The sequence below is a fragment of the Toxotes jaculatrix genome, chromosome 23 (genome assembly GCF_017976425.1).
Source record: "Toxotes jaculatrix isolate fToxJac2 chromosome 23, fToxJac2.pri, whole genome shotgun sequence".
Classification (NCBI taxonomy): domain Eukaryota; kingdom Metazoa; phylum Chordata; class Actinopteri; family Toxotidae; genus Toxotes; species Toxotes jaculatrix.
In genome coordinates this window covers 7,444,432-7,466,671 of record NC_054416.1, presented here as the reverse complement: position 1 = coordinate 7,466,671, position 22,240 = coordinate 7,444,432, and the positions used below count along the sequence as shown (strand labels likewise).

At 40.8% G+C, this 22,240-nt stretch overlaps 1 protein-coding gene across 1 annotated transcript in view; it reads left to right on the top strand.

The window, feature by feature from the left end:
• The window catches only part of LOC121176942 (phospholipid-transporting ATPase ABCA1-like), a 128,031-nt gene that overhangs the window by 69,019 nt on the left and 36,772 nt on the right, over positions 1-22,240 (top strand). Inside the window, exons 31-37 of the mRNA XM_041031085.1 lie at positions 3,109-3,207; positions 3,615-3,804; positions 10,975-11,069; positions 11,670-11,775; positions 15,630-15,704; positions 17,742-17,911; positions 22,033-22,210. Of these exons, the coding sequence (XP_040887019.1) occupies positions 3,109-3,207; positions 3,615-3,804; positions 10,975-11,069; positions 11,670-11,775; positions 15,630-15,704; positions 17,742-17,911; positions 22,033-22,210 (913 nt within the window). The remainder of the gene's footprint in view (positions 1-3,108; positions 3,208-3,614; positions 3,805-10,974; positions 11,070-11,669; positions 11,776-15,629; positions 15,705-17,741; positions 17,912-22,032; positions 22,211-22,240) is intronic.

Below are 22,240 nucleotides of genomic sequence, written 5' to 3'. Positions count from 1 at the left end.
CTAACAGTGTGGTTGCCGGGCGACTTACACTACTTTCATCTGGCTTATTTATTTTTCTGTTACTTCCTTTGCTGGACCATTCCTCCTACACTTTTTCCATCACATGTACTAACACATATCACACATCAACTTGCAGCTCATTGAGGACACTGGTGCTATTGCCTTTGGCAGTGATGACTTTTCTTTTTTTTCTCTCCCATGAAGCTGAAGCTAGAATTTTGAACTGATTCACTCCATTTGGAACATTAATTCACTGAAGAAACTTTTCAGTACTTTGTGTTCCTCTTTTTTAAAAAATTGACTTTTTCAGGTAGTCTCAAAATCCAATTTCGTGCCCGTCTTCCAAACTTTTTCTCTGCTCTCACTTTTTTATTTTTTATTTTTGCCAAATTCATGAAACTGAGATCAATTCTTTGTCTCTCACCACAGTGCTGAAACATGCGCATTTGGTCTGTTTGTGCCTTCCTCTGTCCATGGTGCTGCAACATTCAAACCCAGGCCATTTGCTGTTACATTTTCTCCTGAGACACTGCATGGTGTACATGAAGTTGTCATTACCACTTAGCAACAACCACCAAAACCCCAGACACTACCAAAAACCCAGAAATCAATTTGTACCAAGCTAGACACTAAGATATTATCTAGCCGTATCCCGTACCCAGTTAACATTCTCTTCCTTATGTCAGTAAAGTACAGCACGCAACAAGTGGGAATAAAATCCTGGCTCACACGAGCAACGGCCCACGATTCATTTGTGGGATTTCAGAGCCAGTTCCTCAACAGACTTTGTCACATTCGCTCATAGTCAAAACATGAAGCACGCTTTCAGTTTTCTTGGGAATTCCCCAGAACTGTTCTTGTGTGATACATTTTGAAACTGGAGCGTTTTTATGACACTCCCTTTTACCAATTACGAAATATTGTCTTCTCTTGAGTGACTTTAAAACTCCCTACGTGGTGATGGCTGTGTGATTAAAAGTAGTGTGCCTTTTCATCTTAAAAAGTCCATCCACAGGAGCATTGTTGTACTATATACCCCATAAATTCCAATGATCCATAGTAGCTTAGGGTGATTGAAGATAATGATTGATCTAATATAGAAGTTCAAGAGGTTTTGGACCTTGATCACCAGTGTATAATGCTTGTCTGTAGCAATAACAAAGCTTCAGTATCTTCACATTTTGGTCAGTTGAATTTATTTATTTTTTTAATTTTGAAATTTCAATGCGATATTAGAATATGAAACGTAATCTATGATGTTTCATTTTGACTAGATGAACTGTTCATTAGTTCCACTGTTTCTGTGTATATGCACAAGTCTTCAATTTGGAACTATCCAATAGTTTTATTATCTTGAATAACGTGGTAACCCAGCCATTGTTAATTGCAAAACAGATGGCTGCACATAATCCATTTTTACAATCAGACCAGTTGAATTGCACTCACTGGTGGCCAAGGAAATGACCGTATGACCTTCATGGAGACGCCTCTAAATGAGACAATGAACACCGTATTAATCCAAATGGTTGGCTGGGCTGTGGCCACTGCTGGCAGAGAGCCATCACGATGGTCTTTATGAAACACTGTGTTTTAACTCCCACAGCACCCTTAAGATAAAGGCCAGAGTGTGTGTGGTTAGTAATGAGGATGAAATTGGAAATGGGAAGATTGTTTAACTGAGGCTCAGGGCTTAGATATGTACAGGACACTCAGATAATGATGAAAGACTTTGAAGGGCCTGTACTGTACACAGAATCTTGAACAGGCTCATATCAGTACGTGCTTGCACAAGAATACACATCAGGACAAAGTTGTGCTTAAGCTATAGAGGAAAAAGTACATTTCACACCAGTCAGTGCTTTTTACAGTCAGTGGTGGTTTGGGAATTCATGTTTTGACTCCTGGGCCAAAGAAAAGGGTCGGTAAACACAATGATTTTTCTCTCACTCTTGATTAAGTAAACTACACTGGCATGCGGCCTTGCTGTCAAGTATTTACTTGAAATGCACCACATCCGATCCCCCAGTGCACATGTCTCATTGCCTTTTAGACCTTCTTGGAAGGCAAGATATGTTTAAGATTAATGGCCATCTAAACGCCTGTGCTTTGCCAATGTGGAAGACAGATTAGACAACTTGTAAAATCTTAATCAGGTGTGATGGGGGATAGATTATAAGTCTTGTAAAATCCTAACCAATTGGGATTCTTATCGTAATTCAAACAACATGGAAGATTTCAGAGATTTTTGTCACTCAGACTAGCTGATTCATTAGAACTACTGTATGTCTTTTACTACACACTTCACTGAGATTATTCTTCTGCCTACCAATATATCACTGACTGAATTTCAGGGCCTCTAATAATGTTCTGCATAATGTGACACCATTCAAACTGAGAATAGAGGTCAAGAGTTAGACATAGCCCGCTCTGCTTCATCTTACCTTAAACTCAGCTTTTATTGACTGTTGGTGGTTTCCTCTTTGTGAATCTGTGATCTCAACACAGCACATGGCCTTAAAAATGTCCTGTTGCAAATATCAAGCATTTTGATATTATCAAGGCAGCAGAGGTCATTTTGTAAATCGATTCAGCTGTTGAAGATAGACTCTGGCGCTTTGTCACCCTGTGGACAGAGCACCACAGTCATCCAGTGGAAGGATGGTTGATCTTAGCACATCACTGGTCACGACAGGCAAGACCCTGGTTAGTGTGTCCATTTTGAATGTCTAGACAGTAATTGGAGTGTAAATCAGCCCAGTTGTCATCTAGTGTGGAAGCCTAGTTCACACTGTCCTTGAAGCAATCAGTGCCACAGCACTGACTACACTGACTATAAACCAGTTACTTCATATTTTAGCCAGTAGTTTCATGTTTCTCTAATTCAGTTTTTTTTTTTTTTTTTTTGGTTTGGAGTAAGGACAGTTATATGTTTCTACCAAAACGGGTCGTAAACCAAGTTAGTTCTTTTTCATTTCCTTTTTTCCTTTAACTTATACTCTCATGTCAGTTAAGACTTTTTTGGTCTGTTTTTATACTGTGGGATGTAACATTTAAATGCACATATGTTTGCATGTGTATTTACACTTATTATATTTCCAACACATACAGCAATGATGGGCCAGACAATGCAGAGGTGTCTCGGGTGGTGGAAACCTTGGTGAACAACCCTGGCTTTGGGACTCGCTGCATGAATGGAAACCCTATACCGTAAGTAGTAGGGTAAACGAGAAGCTACAAGAATCCAGCCAAACATAATAACCCCCTGGTGTGCACATGCATTCATGCCAAATGGTCCTTGTTAAGTGTTAAACACAAGCTGTGTATGCATGGCTAATAGTCACACAGTTGTGCACTTGGAGTGCATGTAGATCATGAATGCTTGTGCATCACAAATGCTTGAGCAGCTTACTTAAGTTCTTAGTCTTTAAAAATATATTACTTGTGACGTGTGATGCTGTTTATATTATATTTTCTTTATTTATTTTTGCCATGCTGCACAGCAGTTCTAATTGTTAAGAGAGGATATTATGATGATTGCAGTGGGTGGCAGGAATCAGTTATCACCAATAAATAAATAAATAAATACTCATATGTCCCTCATTGTTTTCCTGCAGGAAGCTACCATGTTCTTCTAGTGGGTCTGATTGGTTCACTCCATCCGTAGATCAGTCAGTGACCGACATCTTCCTCAACGGGAACTGGAGCATGTCTAACCCCTCCCCCTCCTGTCAGTGCAGCACGCCTAAACGGACCATTATGTTACCTGACTGTCCACCTGGTGCAGGAGGGCTCCCTCCACGTCAGGTTAGTCTTTTGAACTGGATCTTTTGCCTTTTAGTGGTAGCATAGTTTAGTAGTTGGAGCTGCAATTATGTGGAATTAAGCTCTGAAGTTTGAACAGCTGCTGTTTCCATCTCTGTCTGAGTTCCCTTGAGCAAGACAGTGTAACCCAGCTTGAACCAGGGTTGCTGCTCCTGGCTGGCTGTGCAGCCTTTTTTTTTTTTTTAAATCTGGACACTTAGTGGATGTGTGTCACAGAGGGATAAACGACAGCAAGAGTGTGGAATGGTCGAACTGTAAAAAAATAAATCAGTGACAAAGCAGTACAATAAAAATGCTTATCATGGAAGCTTTTGGCTTACCGTCTGAAAGTCCCAGTCAGCATCATTTTGATTTGAAAATGTAAAGGTACTTACTAACAAGAAATTTGCATTGCACTGCAAAATGTAAATCAGCCTTTTATGCTGCGTCCCTTTTGTGAACTAGCGTGCATGCATGAAAGTAGGGCCAAAATTGATTCCACTGAAAATATACAGAATTGGCCTTTGCCAGTGATTTGGCTTGTTCCCCATACCTGCTACAAACTCAGTTAAAATACTTCCATCGTGTGTCCTTTTACTCTTTTAGGTACATGGCAACCTTTTGCCCTGTGGCATCCTTTAGGACATACAGTTCAGTATATCTCACCTTTTCTGCTCATGTCATGAGTCCTAGGCGGTTTGCATGTCTCATCTTGCATAAGTCAATACCAATCCTTTGTAGGCCATTACTTGGCCAAATACAACTAGGGCAGAAGTTGCATGGTCTGACCTGAAGAGCCGTGTTCCAGGCTTTGGCAACAGTTTGTAAATAGTGACAGATGTATTTGCCGTAGCGCTAAGAACAATAGCATTTCTGCTATTTTTTTTTTTAAGAACTTTAAATGAGCACTCAAAAATAATTTGGGAAAATGAGGCAATAACTCACACAGACGGCAGTCTTGGTATAACTGGACTGCAGAACTGGGAGGCTACATGTTGTGTGTGTGTCCTGTACCTACAGTCCTTCTAGTGTTTTGTAACATGACCTTTCACAAAAGTACGTGCTTAAGTATTAAAATACTTTTGCACAGTTATTATGGCTGATTGTAGTTTAAAAAATGCCCCATACATCTTCCACTTAAGTGAATTAACTCAAAATAGAACAAACACAGTGACCTTTATTTAGTGAAAAGTATAAATTCTGTTGTCATCGTTAACACAATACATTCACAGACGAATACATCTGCTCCACAGCTAACATTATAATGATATCATTAAACACAATGTGCTGTTAATATAATTTCACAACTAATATTATAATAATATGATTCAACATAAAGTGCTGTTAATGTAATTGATAGGCTTTAATGCACTCCTGCTTTCTGTACATAATGGCAATATATTGCAGCCCGTCTGTCTAGTCACTGTGTTGTCTTCACTCATTTGAGCTTGAAACTAAAATATGCACTTAAAATTATTATTATACAACAAACAACACATTTGCACACTCAAACTTTGGTTGAAATCTTTCTAATTTTCAGTAACAGTAATAAGAAATATTACAGTGATATGAATATATATTTATGCATTTCATAAAGTCAGTAGTTTTGACTTCCCCTTGACACTGTTTGAGAAAACTAAATCTTTCTGTTACTTAAGTTCAAAATAATAACCCAAATTAAAATACAGGCATGTGGCCTAAAGCATTCTGAGCAAATATAATTTTAAAGTAAATAAGCTACAGAGGGCAAACTGGGATTTTTGGAGTCAAAATACCATTATGTCTAATTAAGGTACCACTCAGTAGAAAAAAAAAAACATTGTGGGAGAATGTAACTACACAATAGACAATTATAAAGTTTTATTTGACTGTGGTTGAAAATGCCTTACAAGTTTCGGAAAGTGTCAGCTCTTTTATACCAGTAGTATAAGTTTAAACAGTCATTTGCAAAGTGGTTATGAAGTTGCAAAGCTTCTTTCAGCCTCAGTTCTTAAGGGGAGTCAGGGAGTGTAAAAAAGAAATTTCCTGTGCCAGTTAAGAACATACTCAAACAGTTATAGACAGATATATCTAAAATGATTTTTCTCATAATTGCCATGACATTTCTCCTTTCAGTATTTGATGTACTTTGTCATCGTGGATGGATAAATGACACCTTAAAAAAACAGTAAAAAAAAAAAAAGGGGGGGTGGGGGGGGGTGGGGGCTGTGGGGGGCTTGGCAAAACCAATGACTTCTAATAAGCATGACATGATATGACACTGTATGAAACTGCTGGGCTCGTCTGCCACTCCTTTATTTTCCTCCCAATCCCCTATACCTCCCCTATATGCCGTACCTCACTTTGTAATGTGCCATTTCACACCCTCCACGGATCTGTAATGCCTTGTTGAACTTGTGTGAGTCTTGCTGTGTGCTCCTTCCTGTGACAAGGCCATTCAGGGCCACTTTAAAGGAGCGACTGTCCAGGTATCGTGTAATAGGATGATTGTTGAGACAGTCAAACAAGAGAAGTGCCCTTTGTGTAACCTTTTCCTTTTCCTGACATTCGGTCTTAGCTTATGACAGAACTGTCAAGGAGTCCCCCATTTGTTGAGGCGCTGCTTGTATCTTCGTATCTTCCCTGGTTCCCAGCTAGGCCATCAAGGTCTTTCTTTCTAACCATCTTTTTTACTTTGCTCTTTTCCTTGTCTCCACCTGCTTCCATTTAAAACAGCCCTACTCTTTTTTTAAATTTTCATTTTAGGTGCTTTTCAGCTTGAATCTTTTTTTGTTGTTTTATGAATTGCTACTACTTTGCTTCTTTACTGGATTTCTACTTTTTCGTGACATGCTGTAAGGGTACTTTTAGTACACTTAGTCTTAGTAAAAAGACCATTTACAAAGGCCAATTCTTGCCTACATCCTGTTTCAGTCACTTGCATCATTTCTCCCTTATTTACAGCATCTTATTTTGTTCCCATCCAGATCCTGTAAAAGGATATTAAATGGACTCTCATTTTGCATGGAAACAACCTTGAGGACATTGAGTTATTATCATGCAATAAGATCATTGCCAGTCATCTCCCTCTGAGGCAAAAGGAACTTTAAAATTAGGATAAGAAGCAGCTACAAGAGGAGAAGACAAGTGAGGAGAACATTTATATGCAATACACATGCTGTTAACAGTCACTTTTCTCTGTTCATCACTTTCTTTTTTCATAATGCAACTCTATTTATTTGGCAGGCGTCGGTTTTTGTAACACAGTAAACCAGAAAGCTTTGTAACCTTTTATTTCATCATCGGGAATCATGAAAGATTTATACCACTGTGATAGTGTGCGGGTTTGTGTGGTAAAAAGTACAATACAGTTTGATTTTGAGATAAAGCAGTTGAACGTGGTCTGTTTTTCAGTATTAGTGAAAGAACCCTTCTTTACCAGTGTACTAGTCTAGCTACCTCATAAATGAAAATGAATGAATGCAACCTATAACCTTCTGCACTTCATTCTCCAACCTTCTTCACCTCCCTGCTGTTACCTGCAATCCACCACGGGGGCATAACACATAGTTTACAGCTTGAAATGTAATGCAGTGCATAAGGTCTTGAGATCGAACCATACAGTATATAGTGTTATATATTGTGGCCATCATACTCAAATATACAGTGTTGAGTCTGAAGAGAGCATCATTTTTGCAGATTGAGAGAATTGCTGCTTCTCTTAAGTCAGGATAAATATTGTGACAGATATGAATAAATGAATATAACATGCTGCTAAGCACACTTGTGCACATAGAAATATTTATGTCCGCTTGCTTGGGAACACAAGCATTTATCATTGTTGCCGCACTGTTTACCTGTAGACTGTCCATCGCAGGGGGTGGGGGCCATAAATTAATGCAAGTCCAAGGCAGAGACCACCCACAGAAGCTGAGCACATTGTGAGGATGTATTCCCTTTGACCTGAAAGCCTCCTCTGTTGAATAAATCATGACAAAGTGTACCAGCTTCACACTAGTTTTCTTTTTTATCTTTTATCCCGCCCATCCTTCGAATATGCCCTTGAGAAACTACAGAAAAGACAAGAGAGAAAAAAACATGGACACAGCACCACAGGAGGTAGTGTGAAATCATTGTTTCCATGGAAATGGCAGGCAACAGTAAGCCCATTATCAATTCTGCGGTATTGACTCTCGTTCACTGGTGATATTTAACCTTCATAGATGAATAGGCCGTCATGCGTGCAGAGGAATTGATAAAGCCGCCACGTTCATCGTATTACGATTGATGTCTTTATCATTTGGAGACTGGCCTAACTACAGCTTGCTTGCAAATGACTCTCCTTGGCCTCATCTATCAAGCTATTGAAGCTGGGCATTGGCCGACCATTTGTGTAAAAAAAAAAAAAAGACAGTGTTCTGCATGGGAAATACAACTTCCATTATCTACTTTAGCTTGTTGTTTTGAGAAAACAAATGTGCCTGAACACCAAGTAAGTCTGTCGTACTGTTAGAAAAGAAAGAGATGAATTTAAAATACAGCTTAATCTTAAAGCTGTTGTATGCACTTCTGTGGGCCCTGTTTATTTAGATTCAGAACATAAAATCAGCCGAACTGACATAATATTGCCATCTACTGTTATCATTCATTCGTGCCAGTCGATGAAACCATAAAAAAAATCTGTAATCCTTGACTGTGAGGGCAGGTTTTCTCTCACACAACAGCTGCTGGCAATGAACGAATCCAGCTATGGAGTATCAGCTCCAAACCCCGCCAGTCCATACTCAACCTGGTGAACACAAGTCTGACACATCCTTTCTCTGCCGGGCCTTGTTGATTTGTCGCTTTGACTCCCAACGCCCGCAAATCCATTTTAGTGTAAAACGACCTGTCCAGAGCCACCCTCTCAGCAGAAGGCAAGAGATGCTCGAAAACAAAAGCAGAAAGGTCACGGGCTTGTGGTGGATGAGGCAGCGGTTTCCCTTTGTGGTGGCTTAACAGAACAGAATAGATGGAAATCTGTTTTCGGGCGTGGATGTGTGTAACTCAGTCTCTCATGATCTGACGGAGAATAGCCAGAGCAGCTTTTTGCTGTGGTTAGTAAGTGCTTTACTACTCCAGTTGTGATCTGATGGTATTGTTTGGCACAGATTGTTGTGATGTGATGATATTAGACATGATCACACAACACAATGGAATTCGCTGAACTGAAGAGCAGCTCCCGAAATAGGCATGGTGACACACAATTACACAATAGACCACCTGTGACCTCCACTACCAACACATCATGTTATACTGAGCTATAAGAATTTCAAAACAACTCGGCACATGCAGAAACATATCATTTTGCATGAAAACACAATTAACCTGATCACTTCCAAGTCATATTACAAGTGACCCAACACCTTAACATAACATGTTTAGTTAAATGCTTTACTGAGATGGATTTTTTCTGTGTGTGTGTCTGTGTGTGCTCTAGATAAAATTGGAATTTTACCTTAGAGGTACAGCACGATGTAAACGCAGCACAGTGTGTTGTCTCTGCAGTGTTCGATGCCAGCTAATTCAACAGATTTGATTACTCCTCAGTTTACATTTCCCTCGCCCCTGTTTGCTTCCTCAGCTATCAAGCCACCACTGTGTGGTGGAGAACTGATGTTATACACATTGTCAAGCACACTGAAGCTGTTCCCAGGTAATGAAAAACAGACACAGGCCCAGGTATTGCACAATCATGTAATGTTCCCATTTTAGTCTTTTTGATGGGGGATATGGACTAAGGCCAAAATAATTAGACCCACACCGACTGCATGCTTGGGTAGAAACTCATTGTATACATAGCAGAGTGTAAAAGCTCTTATTTTTTGTTTTGTTTGTTTCCAACTTCCTGTGGCTTTTCAAAAGAGAAGCATGTTTGTTCAGAGATAAGCCAAGGTTGCTGTGCTGTTCGTCCTCTTTATCTCTGATTCATAAGCCAGATGGGTCCTCCTCTTCCTCTGCTTTCTCCTTCTGTTTGTTCTTTGCCTTGTGACTCCAGTTCTCCTCCTCCTCCTCTCTTCTACGATTTTTAACTTATGTTTCTATCCTCTGTTCATTCCTCCTTCTGTGCTTTTTTATCCTATTTGGTTTTTTTAGAGACTCACTCCTAATCTCTCTTCCTCTTCTTCTTCCTCCTCGTTTTACCTCAACTTATGCTTATGTCCCAGTACTGTCATGTACAGTAAAACCCAAACAAAGAGTAATACATCTCTGAACAGAATTTTGAACCCAGGAATGGCAAAGATGCAACATGTTTTTTCTTTACCACTTACTTTCGCATGCATTCCTTTACTGTGTAAACACAAAGGTAATTGACACAAAGGGGTAACCGATTAATCAACACACCATGTGTAACCAAAGCTTTCACATCAATCTGTTTGTACACAAGGGTAGATAACCAGTGTAACTAGGGGGTACGTTGGTAAATTGCATTGCAGTCAGGGGGTCTCAATTGTGCTTTATCAAGGATCACTCTGCTAATTAGCATAGTGTTACCTTTCTAAATAACCAGTGCTAAAGCAGCTTGGTGTCAGCGTGTGTGTGTGTGTACTGGGAAGTATCAGTCTACACATTGTGGAGTGTATTCATGGCGGTGTGTCGCACCCTCTCTTAATTGGATGTTTGAATGTACCAATTTATCCACAGAAGGGCAACTAATTAGGGTCCTTTGACATTAGAAACAGCTTTTGCAGCTTTGGCGGGGGTCTAGATTTCAGCCAGGCTTCCCATAGTCAAGCTTAATTGACTATTATGATAAGGGCTGAGAGAATGTGCTCTATGGTGCTGTGAACAGATTTCACCTGTAAAATGTTCTAGCTCTTGAGTTTTGTTGATTTTGCGCCGACTGGATGAGTTTTTATGGGTCACTAAGCAGTCATGCCTGCTGGAGTCTGTCTGTGGTCAGCCTACACTACACACAGGCACAGTTTAGTGCTATCTGCAAGTGTTATATTCTTCTAAAAGAAAACTCTTTGCACCAAAGTTATGTATATCCAAATACTATCTTCAGATTAAAAGTGTTTTGTAGAGTGTTTTGAAGCAGTTTTCCGCTGTATTGTTATTGTTACTGTTACTGTGTGTAAGTACATTAAGAGCCACTAAAACTCATATTGTGTATTTAAAGTTTTGTTTTGTTTTTTTTTTTCTTTTTAATAGAGGATCCAGAACACGACAGACACATTGCTGGATTTAACTGGGCGTAACATGACAGACTTCTTGGTCAAGACCTTTGAACACTCGGGTAAAAAAAGGTAATGCATGTCAGTTGTGTATATTTTTCAATGTGGTCCAGCATTTAAGGGGTTTCTCAATCAGCGTGTCACAGTGCATTCAAATATCTGGTAGCACTTTTAGAGACTAGTGACTTGCCTCAGGCTGAGTCACAGATTTGTTGCGCTGCTGCTGTGGTGTTGGTGCATCCACTTTTAGAGGGTCAGCAGAGAGCAGTATGACTTTGTCAAGTCCTGCACACTGTACTGCCATTCCCAATTCTACATGCTATGCAGTTGTCATGCTTTGACAAATCCTGCTGGGCCATTCTTTGATACATTTCCCTTAACCTTGTCATTTTACAGCATGAAAACATTTAGAGCAGCCTGTCAGTGAGAGAAATTATTATTTGTGAGTATTAGTATTATTAGTGTTTAGTATGATAATGTTTCCAGAAAATATTTTTACATGTCCTTATATCCACTGTAATATCTACTTTTACTTTTTGTCTGTCTCTTATGTGTCTTGAGTGAGCAGAGGTCTGTGCAGAGAAAGCATAAAACCATGTGAGTGTGGGTGTCCTTGGCATTCCTCATTTCTTCTTACTTTCTGCTTTCTCATTTTTTTTCCCGCCACTTCAGATACGGGGGGATTTCTGTCGGAGCGGTCAACTCTCAAGTCCGTCTGACTGAGGGAGCAATTGAAGCTGCATTCAGGGATCTGAAAGAGCTATTCAGTTCATTTCAGGTATGTTATAAATATTGCCATTCATTGAGTCAAAGCTGTCGATACCACAGGATTATATGAATATCTTTCATGACTAAAAAAGTCTTATGTTGCTGTGTAATGTCATAAGTTGTACACTTGGAAAATAGCTCAGAGACATATACAAGGACCCCTGAAGTCTCAGTACGGTATTTGTTCAGCTGCAACGCAAAGTCCACAAAGGAAAGCCTGAGTTTAGATGAGTACGCCCACTGCAGGACACGGGACTTAGCAAAATGTGGGAAAAATAAGCAACCCAGGGAGGTTGTTTTCTGAGTCGGGATTGAGTCTGCTGTGCTGCTTTCACCTCTCCCTCAATTTTGCAAGTAATGGCTGCGTCTACAAATGAAGTAGAAACGATGGTGTCAGAGGAGGAGCTGTACTTTCATTCCTTCCCATGCAGGCGAGACAGAGCATCAAGCTTGGCGTTCATGGTGCCAGGCCTGTAGGTCAAGGTGAAACAGAAATTGCCAGGAAGTTGCTTATGAGTGAAAGGCCCCGGCCACTCGTGGACCGCTTTTACTGCTTGGTGATGATGTGACTCATGAAGAGATACAGAGGGGGCATGGAAGTTGATTCTCCAGGAGTGCTTGGAAACCCCTGGCTAAGAGCCGTCCATCCAGTTTTCAGCGTCCAGAAAACTTTCATCTGCACTGGAGTCAATTCAGGCTAAAAGTTCAGTTGACTGACCTTTCCAGGTGAGCGTTGTGTGCAGCTGAGTCCGAGGATGGGGAGCCAGTGGGCAGGTGGTATGGCTCGTTAGGATCCTACCCTCTCCCAACAAGCCTGCTTGTTCAACAGATGATGAGGACAGGAGGCATGGACGTGACCCAGCTGGCTACAGTACAGGCAGCTGTTTCTGGCGTTTCAGTGACGGCATTCCTCCAGACCGAGCCTGAAGCCACCCGGTAGCATCAGCTCAGCTATAGATGAAGACTCACCACTTCAGTTCTCGGGGGCATCGCCCTCCATCTTCCATACTCGGCTTGCAGGGCCCACTTTGTCCAACATTAAATTGTTCAGACTATTTTTTTGACTCAAGAAACTGCATTTCTCCTGTCAAAGGCTGCAGTTTGCCAGTCGTCTTTAGAACGCGCCACTCCTAATTGGCGTTCTTTGTTCAATTTGCTTTGTATCTTGGATACAGGTGTTGTTATTTGTTGTGGGCTGTTGGACCCCGCTGAATTCTTGAACAATTGAGAAAGAAGAGTGAAAGCAAAAGAGAAAGGAGGTTGAGATTCTTCATATCCATTTTGTTGGGTGTCCATGGCAACGGGCTATGATTGTTTGTGCATTGCTTTGAATGAATCGAGAAATCTGGGCCTTTGCTGCACAAGAGCACACAGTCATATACACAATGCTACAAATTTCTTCACTGTCACTTTTATTATTTTACTTTTTCTCACCGTCCTCTATTCAGTTCATGTATATATACTGTACATTCATACAGTTTTGCTCAAGCACAATGTTCCTTGAACTTCATGCCAACTTACTTGTTCCCTCCTTATATCTCTCTCAGCCTCTTACTTGCACACACACAGTCTCTCATTAACATTTCAAATTTTGGACGTTCAAACTACTTTGAGATCAGCACATTGCTTTGCCCTCAGGCATCTCCGGTCTCATCCCTACCCTGGCTCCCTTCTCTGTCTCCAGGATCTCAACGCTAATGTGACTTTAATTCGTGCAGCAGCGAAGATGTAACTCTAATGGCCGGCATTAGCTGTCCCAGCTCTCTATTCCTTGTTATTAAAGTGCTACACTGTCCTTGGGAAATGTCTGGCTCTCTGGTGCTGCTCGGCAGGCATTGTGATGTGAGATGGTAACGGGAAGTCGTGTGTTTTTGCAATTTGAGCCACCTGCCCAGACTGGGAAGTGGGCTTTGAAATTTCTCTGTAATTGCATTTCCTCTGTCTAGCAGGTAGAAATAAGGCTCTGTGTAGCACGAAGTGACGGGAACGATGGGAACAAGAGAGCCTATGTGCTGGAAATTGTATAATTAAGCCAAAACTGTATCTCAGGTGACATAGTGTGTTATGCAGATGGTATTAATGTCACTACTGTTCCCCGAAATGTTTCTGCAACCCTCTCATACAACATTTCTTGCATTATTATTTAAATAATTCAGAGACATAAGCCCCTGTTTTAACAAACCATGAACTGCTTTGTGGCAGGTTCTTAATACACTCACACACAGGCAGACACCTATTAACACACTCACACAGACCATATGACCACTGAACTGTGCAGGCCACTTTGGAATACTTGCCAAAAAAAGTCACCACACACTCGAGTGGCTTTATTGCTGTGTCGTTAGCCGTGGCACAGGCAGGTCCACTGGCCAAACCAGCCTTGTCATTGTCCTTGAGCGGGGAGGAGTTTGTCAAGGATTAGAGCCAGGCAGCTGCTGGCCCACTTCTCATCGCGTTTCAGCCATCACTAATCCTCAGGAAGGCCGCCTATTGGCGCTGCCTGTCGCTACTTGGCACGATGCAAACCGGAGTGAGGTAAAAACACAAAATACGATAAAAATTCCCCTGCTTCTGCTGGAGGAAGCATTACAGACAAGAGTAGGAGTCTTGTTCTCTGCCCGGTGTATGAATAGGTAATGGCTTGGAACAGAGGGTATGTTATTTAACACAAATACTCCTGTCAGCATAGATAGGGGCGTTTTTTTCTTTCCTCCTCTCTCACACTGTGATATGGAAAGAGATGAAGTGTTCATGCTGTGTTACTGAAATGATGTGTAAACATTTTGTTTTGCCAAAGCAGAGGGCTGGATCTATGGCAGGGCAAAAAATGCTCTGACTAACCTTCTTGAAATTTCCCTAAATTTCTGAGACCATCGGAATGTGGTGTAGGGTTTGCTGAGCAAAGGCCTGTGGGGTAGAAAAAGTAAGAACAGACATGCTATGATCTCTTTAGTCCCTTGCCTTTAGGTAACTGTCTTGGGGGGCTTGAGATACCTTTTGTGTCTATTTCTCTCCACACTCCCTCTTTCAGTTCAGACAAGCACTTGCACCTGAGCACACACTTGCATTTCTGGGATGTCTTTCTCGATTTTTCTCCTCTTATTTTTTTCTGCCCCCCACCTCTCTCCTCAGTTGTCACCCTCACTTTTCCACCAACGACCTCTCCTCTCTCCATTTCCCTCCTCTCCTCTGCTTTAGCCCTGTGATGAAGGTTGGGTCCAACAGGAGGTCCATTTGCATTTATATCACACATGCAATGTGCTCAGCGCTCTTATGGCTGGGCTGAACAGCATGGTATCAACATGACACTTTGGAAATCGCATGCCTGTCATCTCAAGCCCTCATCCCAAGGCTCATTTCACATGAAACACGAGTGGAGTAGAGCATATTTTTAATGCAACCTGTCCCGTCTACCCTCTCTCAGCCATTTTCATCCTTGCTAAAAACCTAGCAGACGCTGTCCGAAATATACTTCTTTTGCTATTATTTTCATTTAAATCTGTGTAGGTCCAGCCACACCACTTAAAACTGATTGGTACATTTGGTAATTAGGCAGTTTATGTTACTTGTGCTTCCTTTGTTTCATGTTCTTTCCCTTCTCTCATGATTTTAATTATTTCACACCATTTAATAAAACAGAAACGTCAAAGGAGGAAAACGTAGCCAAAATAACAGGGGACACACATGTTCCCCACATCTGTGGGAAATAAGTGGCTCAGCACACCCAAACGCTGTCCGGAAGTCTTAATTCTTGTCTCCCTATGCCTCATGTTTTGCATTTCAAAGAACAGTAGTGGTTTTCCAAGTGGATCCAATTAAGTCTCCAACTCAGTTTTTTTTTCTTGTTTTCCTCATCTTCTTTAGGATAATGTGACTGATCAGATCTTACAGAAGTCTGAGACACTGCTGAAGAAGCTGGGAACCAGGGATAATGTAAAGGTATTGTATTAATTGGCACATGCCCCTTTACTCTCATTTTAGATAAGAAATTTTAATGATCGCAGATGTGAAATTAGGCTGGTGAAGTTTGGATTTTTGGGAAGGGATAGTGATGACAGGGAGAAACAGGACAATGAAGGGGCACACCTACCTATAACCGGTCTACTGAGCTTTTTACTTGCACAGTTTATGTATAGAATTTATGTAATTATAAATTATGTTGCCTTAAATCCTAATAAACATTTTCTAGCATTAAAAATCAGGAGGAGATGTGGTAATAATGACACCAAGGTTTCTGAATAAATTGCTGTAAAATCAGGAAATGGAATGATGCTTCTGTATGTCACTGCAAAGACTATGTTCTTACTTGTTGCAGTGATTACAAAACTGTGGGCAACTCAATAATTAATTTTTTTAATAATTAAAAAAGTGCAAATCCAACCTTGAGCTTCCCTGACAGCAATAAAAAAATGAATTGAATGAATGAATTGAATCATTGAGGAATGAAAAAACAGACTCAAAGGTAAGTATAGAGTTTAAGATGACATCTGCATTTCATTTTAAAGCTGAAGTTAATAATTCATCAGAGTTGTGCCTCCTCCCTTAAAAAAAGTCCATGTTTAAAGTAGTTTCAGAGGTGGAAATGTGAATGCAACTTGCTATCACAACTTCTCATGCATTTTTTTCACTCCCTCTATATCACCTTCATGTATTTAGCAGACAAGCTTGTGCTTTTTTACTGTTATCTTGAACACATCAAATGATGTTTTAGCTGCAGACGTTTCAGAAATTACAGGATGAAGGAAATATAATAAGGAAAATATCAATTTTGTGTTCCTGAGATACAGCAAGAACAGAGAGAAAAGCACGGCTGCAAACAGCCAGAGAGAAAACAAGAGTATGTGTGTGTGCGTGCACATCTTTGTGTGTACTCAAGTTTCTCCATATCCTCCTCTGTGATGCAGTGTTATGTTAGGCTGACACTCAAACACCATCCACTCTTAATTAGCGCTGCACTATCAGCGGCGAGTCCTCTCTCACTCCCACTCTCTTTCATCCATTCTTTTTCTTCTACACCCCAGCAGCCACAGACTCAGTGAATCACTTACATCAAAAAGAAAGTGTGCAAAAATGTTTTTTTTTACTGTCTCTGCAGCTAGCATGCTAAGCCACATTGGGACTTGGCAGTCGTTGCAGGCCTTTATATTATATCAAATGAAAAAGTAATGTTTGTCAGCTCTGTTGCTTTTTCTTAGTATGTTGCCCCCAGAAAGGTTTAAGAGATGATTTGACCCTTCTCCTCAGAGTGCCTTTTTTGCACTAAGTGGACAAAATCCATTGTATTTCTTACCATATTGTGGCCATTGTACGAAACAAATACAAAATACTGAATAGAAAATATCTACGAGAACGTACAACAGCAACACAATACTAATATTGTACATCTCACAACAGAAACTCATTGTCACTGGCAGTGCTTTCTCCATTTCTTGAGTTGTGGAAAAACCAAGGGATTTTTAGTGATGTTGCTTGCTGGTGGTTATACTGGTGGTGCACACAGCTCTAAAGAGCCCTTCACAACAGCTCACTGTAACAACTTAGCTGTTAAAACACAATTAACAGACAGATTATATCCTGTCATTGTTTTCTATCAATTTTTTTTTTTTTAGCTTGCTAACAAGCTTGCATGATAAAGACACAGAAATGTTTTCTCTTGTTAACTGGGATGACACAGACTCAGGAGTGCAAGAAAAAAAAAATTGGATAAGACAAGCAAGTCCAAATGTCTCGGTAGCCATTTTGAAAAGAAATTTGAATTAGACTACTTCATCTGCATCTGTTCCATACTGATGACCTGAATCTCTTTCAGCTGTCTCTTTTCATGACCTTGCTGTTAAATCTTTCTCCATTATTTGTCCACACAACCAAATGAATCTTCCATGGCGGTGCCAGATGTAGTTGCTAGGAGACGTCTGAATCAACCGCAAAGCCTCTACATGCTGTTCTCGGTGCTAATGCTTGTCTCTACCTCGGCAGGTGTGGTTCTACAACCAGGCATGGCACGGCATGGTGTCTTTCCTCAGTGTGGCCAATAACGCCATCCTGAGGGGAAATCTGCCAGCAGGACAGAATCCCAGACAGTTCGGCATCTCTGTGTCCAATCACCCCCTCAACCTCACCAAGGAGCAGCTCTCCTTTGTGGCCATGTGAGTCATCAAACCAAAAACAAGGGTTAAAGGGTGGATCCAGTAGTCCTGGTCACATTATGTTTGCCTTGTTAAGTCAGAAAAATGGAGCAGGAACGTGGCTTCTAAAATATGAATATAGTGTACAACAACATTTAGCAATGTAACTGAGCTTGATAGTGTAAAATGCTAAAAATACATTTCAGATCCATGTGGATCACAGGGGTGCACAGAATGTTGAGGATCTAAACCTGATGAAAAAGAAATGCTCCATGGTGTTTACAGTGTGTGCTCCAATTACTGCAGAAAACTGTTTCTGCAAACCTTGCTTGCAGTTTCCTCCTTAGAATTTCAACATGTATTGCTGCTATAATGTAGTTTTCCCTTGTTGGGGGACACAAGTTTTGATTTTCTGACAATGCATCATGGGATACAGAACAGAGAGACTGATGGTGACTGGGGAACTGAAAGAGATAAGGCAGAGTGAGAGGGACAGAGCAATGGAGTGTGAGAGAGAAAAGTGGAGGCAGCCCAGACAAAGGGAGAACAGATGAGTAAGAGACAATACAATAGGAAGTGTAAGACAGATAGATAGATGAGGGATTTGTTTGAGTATGCACAGATTTGGAGGCCCATGGGAGCTCCTTATGAGGATATACCATTTTTCCTCATGCCTTATCCCAGGGACAGCAAGGGAGTATCTCCCCATGAGAGTCAAGAGATTAATGACGTGCTAAATCACAACATACTGGCTCCCACCATACGGATCCAGTAGTTCTCTGTGCACTGTTTTGTTTTTTGATTTTGACCACTGATTTTGATGTGTAATCTTCGACATCATCTATTGTCAATGTTTTGTATTTTGGCCCTTCAGCCACCTGAATGTAATCATCACATTTCACAGAAAGCCTCTGGAATACATCCCCCTGCAGCACATTACCTTACTGTGCCGTATGCATGTCCTGATATTATACAGGCAGTTCAGTGCCTGCAACCAATCACCACATTGTAGCATTTTTTTTCCTGTGCTCTGCTGCTCCATGCTCCAACCCACTCCTCAGTCAGGTATTTATGTAGTGATCAGGTGCTGACGACAGCCCTGAGTTAGAGAGGAAGACTGCACCAGGGTTAGGCGATAATTACAATGGCCTGCCAACCGTAGATTCAAGACGAGCCTCTGTTCCTCTCTGCTTCTTTGCGCATGTGTGTGGTGACTAAAATTTATGAACTGTGATTTCCAGATTAGCTTGGACATTCCTTCATTGTTGAATAAGTGTGCAGACTTCAGACAAGAATGGTGGAAAAGGGCAATACTCCTTGAGCACAATAGGACAGTGTTGTGTAAAGCTCCACTTATTAACACATTTTATATGAACAATTGATCAAATGATAGTGTGAAATGTGCTGCTCATACTAACAAAACCACAAAGACTTAACACCAAATTCCTAAGTGCTCCTCCCACCCTCCTCCCGTCCCAACAGTATTGTACTTTGCAGGGAGATAGCAGTGTGTGGTGAGCATGGTGAACTTTAGGTTGTTGAAACCACAGAAAGTTTTAACCTAAAGGTCTCTCTAAGTTGTAAAAGCCCTTTATATGAAAGTTGATGAATGGTGTTTCAGACCTTTTTCATGGCAGACATTTTGCCATAGAAGCAGGAAAAAGCACATTAATCATGGTTGCATTCCTCTTAAGTGCACAAGTTTCAGGGTCATATAACTGTGAATGCTGGCTCACCATCATGGCTTACCGGGACACCTAACGATAAGTGGAACTGAGCCATTGTTGACGTTATTAGTAACACCTGTGGTTTGCCTGCTAGGACAAGTCAAAATGTACCCTGTGAAAAAGGTCTATTTAAGGTGAAATTCACTCCCTTTTTTTCTGTGGGCTCTGTAGGCAGCTCTCTGTCTGGTTGTGAACTCGGCCATAATTTGCTTGCTGACAGCCCAAGTGAAGTTTGTGAACAGTGATGTTTTTGTGTGAATGGCCCCTGAATTGCAGAGCGCTAAGAGATCCACCAAAAGCCAAAAATGTCACCCTATCCTGTAAAAAAAAAAAAAAAACAATCTGAAATTTAAGGGAGCCTCAGCCTTAAAATGAATTCATATTTCTCATTGACACATCCTTAATGTCATGGAGAGACAATTGCTAGAGCTGTTATATCGATAATAATTCATCGCTAATGACCTGTTCCCTCACCAGGTTTTGGGCACCTAAACTGCACTGCACCATCTGATTTGAAGTGACACTCCTCTCTAGTGCGCTTCACAACTTATTTCAATGCAGGTGATGTCATGAGCCATAAAATGCACACAGGTGCACAGGTGGAAAGAATGTCACAAAATATCTGCAAAAATATACTATTTAAAAATCATATATGGTTAAGCTGCCATATCAATAGTGATGCTTCCCTACCTAATCTGCATAATGCTGTATAATACAAATAATGACGTGGATGTTGTGCCTGGAGCCTCAGATTTGATCCTTATCTCCTGCTTTCAACCCCCCTACACTTGAACATTTAAGGCTATGCCCTGCAGCTCCTGTCTAAAAGAAACCAATCCGTACTGTAAAGCTTTACTCCCACCGCTCATCTTTCTTTCTCCTCCATTAATAGTTAATTAGCAGATTGCTTGTCCTCTTCTTCACAGCAATTAGCTGCTTCAAGCATTCAGGGTTAGATCATTCACAGCTTTGGCCCCTACAGTACATTATCTCCCACCCAACCAGAGCGCACAGCCCTTGAAACCTGTTGAAATGTGAGTTGGCGCCCACTGAGGTAAATGATTTCATATTTATGTGCTCTAATTGCGTCTGGTTGGCGATGATAAATACAGCCATGTTGCCACACAGGGTAACTTATTTAATATGCTAATTACGCAGTAGGAAGTCTTGTGAGAGATTATCGAGGGCCGAGGGTGAGGATAACGGTGGGGGCTCAAAGAATACACCGCAGTTTTATACAATGCTAATTGAGCAGACGCAACGAAGGACATTTTCAAAGCTAGGCTGGCGTAAATGAAGACATATGACAGTGAAATGAAGGTCACCATCTTGGAGGAGAGAGGTACAATTTGTTTCTAACATGAAAGAAGAAGACTGTTACATAGAAGAAGTCTGTTCAAGATTTTGAACTGTGCTCCTCTGTTCTCTTTGCTGGTTCGTTGGGTTGCCAAGAGACCAGCAGGAATCGGCCTGTCATGATCTTTAAAAGCTTCTTTATTATGTTCAAACAGCACTGTCAGCGCTTTCCATTCATTTATGTAATGCTTGTATAATTAAGCCATCAATACTAATAACATTAGTTATATAGATTATTTCTGCAGGTGTAACAAAATTTGTTTAATTGTATCCTAACATTGCAAAGTAATAAATATAATTTGTTTATTGCATTACAGGAAATGAGCCAAATGCTGCTTCAACTCTCTGTCATCTGGCTCACTTTTATTCAGCCATTTGTTTTTCTTACAGAGACAAAGTCTTGAACACACTCTACCCACAGTACAGTGTTAAGTTGCTAAACGTTTCTGTTATTCTCATTGATGGCACTGTGGTGATTATTAATATTTTTGGTCTTGAATGTCTCGAACTTGGATGTTGGCAGAGGAAGTAAATGTGAGTGCTGTGCCATAGCAATGAATAGTACCCACTAAAATGGGAAATCAAGTGAGCCAATATTCCCTAGGACTTTAATCAGTTTCATAGGAGCTGTGAGACCATTTAATTTAGATTTCAATTGAGCTAAAGTTCTGTATTTCATAACGATATGTCACATTTCAATTCCTGTGGACGTTTTTTTTTTCCAAAGCACCTTATAGCACCCTGAGGTAAGGGCTTACATATTGTAGCATGTGAAAGCCCAGTGGTAACAGTGAGATTATAAACAAAGTTACCTGTGTTCTAATGAAAGTCATTTCTTTCTTTGTTGCCTTGTTTTGCTCACAACAAAAGGATTTTTTCAGAATCAAAACATATCATCTTCATAACCTCAAAGGGTCCTCTTACACATGAAACATTTTCAGATGTCTCCAGGACAAACTTTAATCTCCGCTCCTGTGTTGTTGTTTTTAGTCCGTGTCCCTGTACACAGTAATAGCTCTCCAGTCAACTTCCTGTTTGCTGTGCTCTATTCAATCACAGGGCCACAACCTCCACTGACGTGGTGGTGTCCATCTGCGTTATCTTTGCCATGTCCTTCATCCCTGCCAGCTTTGTCCTCTTCCTCATCCAAGAGCGGGTGAGCAAAGCCAAGCATCTGCAATTTGTCAGTGGAGTAAACCCAGCTGTATACTGGTTGGCCAATTTTGCCTGGGACATGGTAAGTACCTATATTGTCAGGCTGATGTAT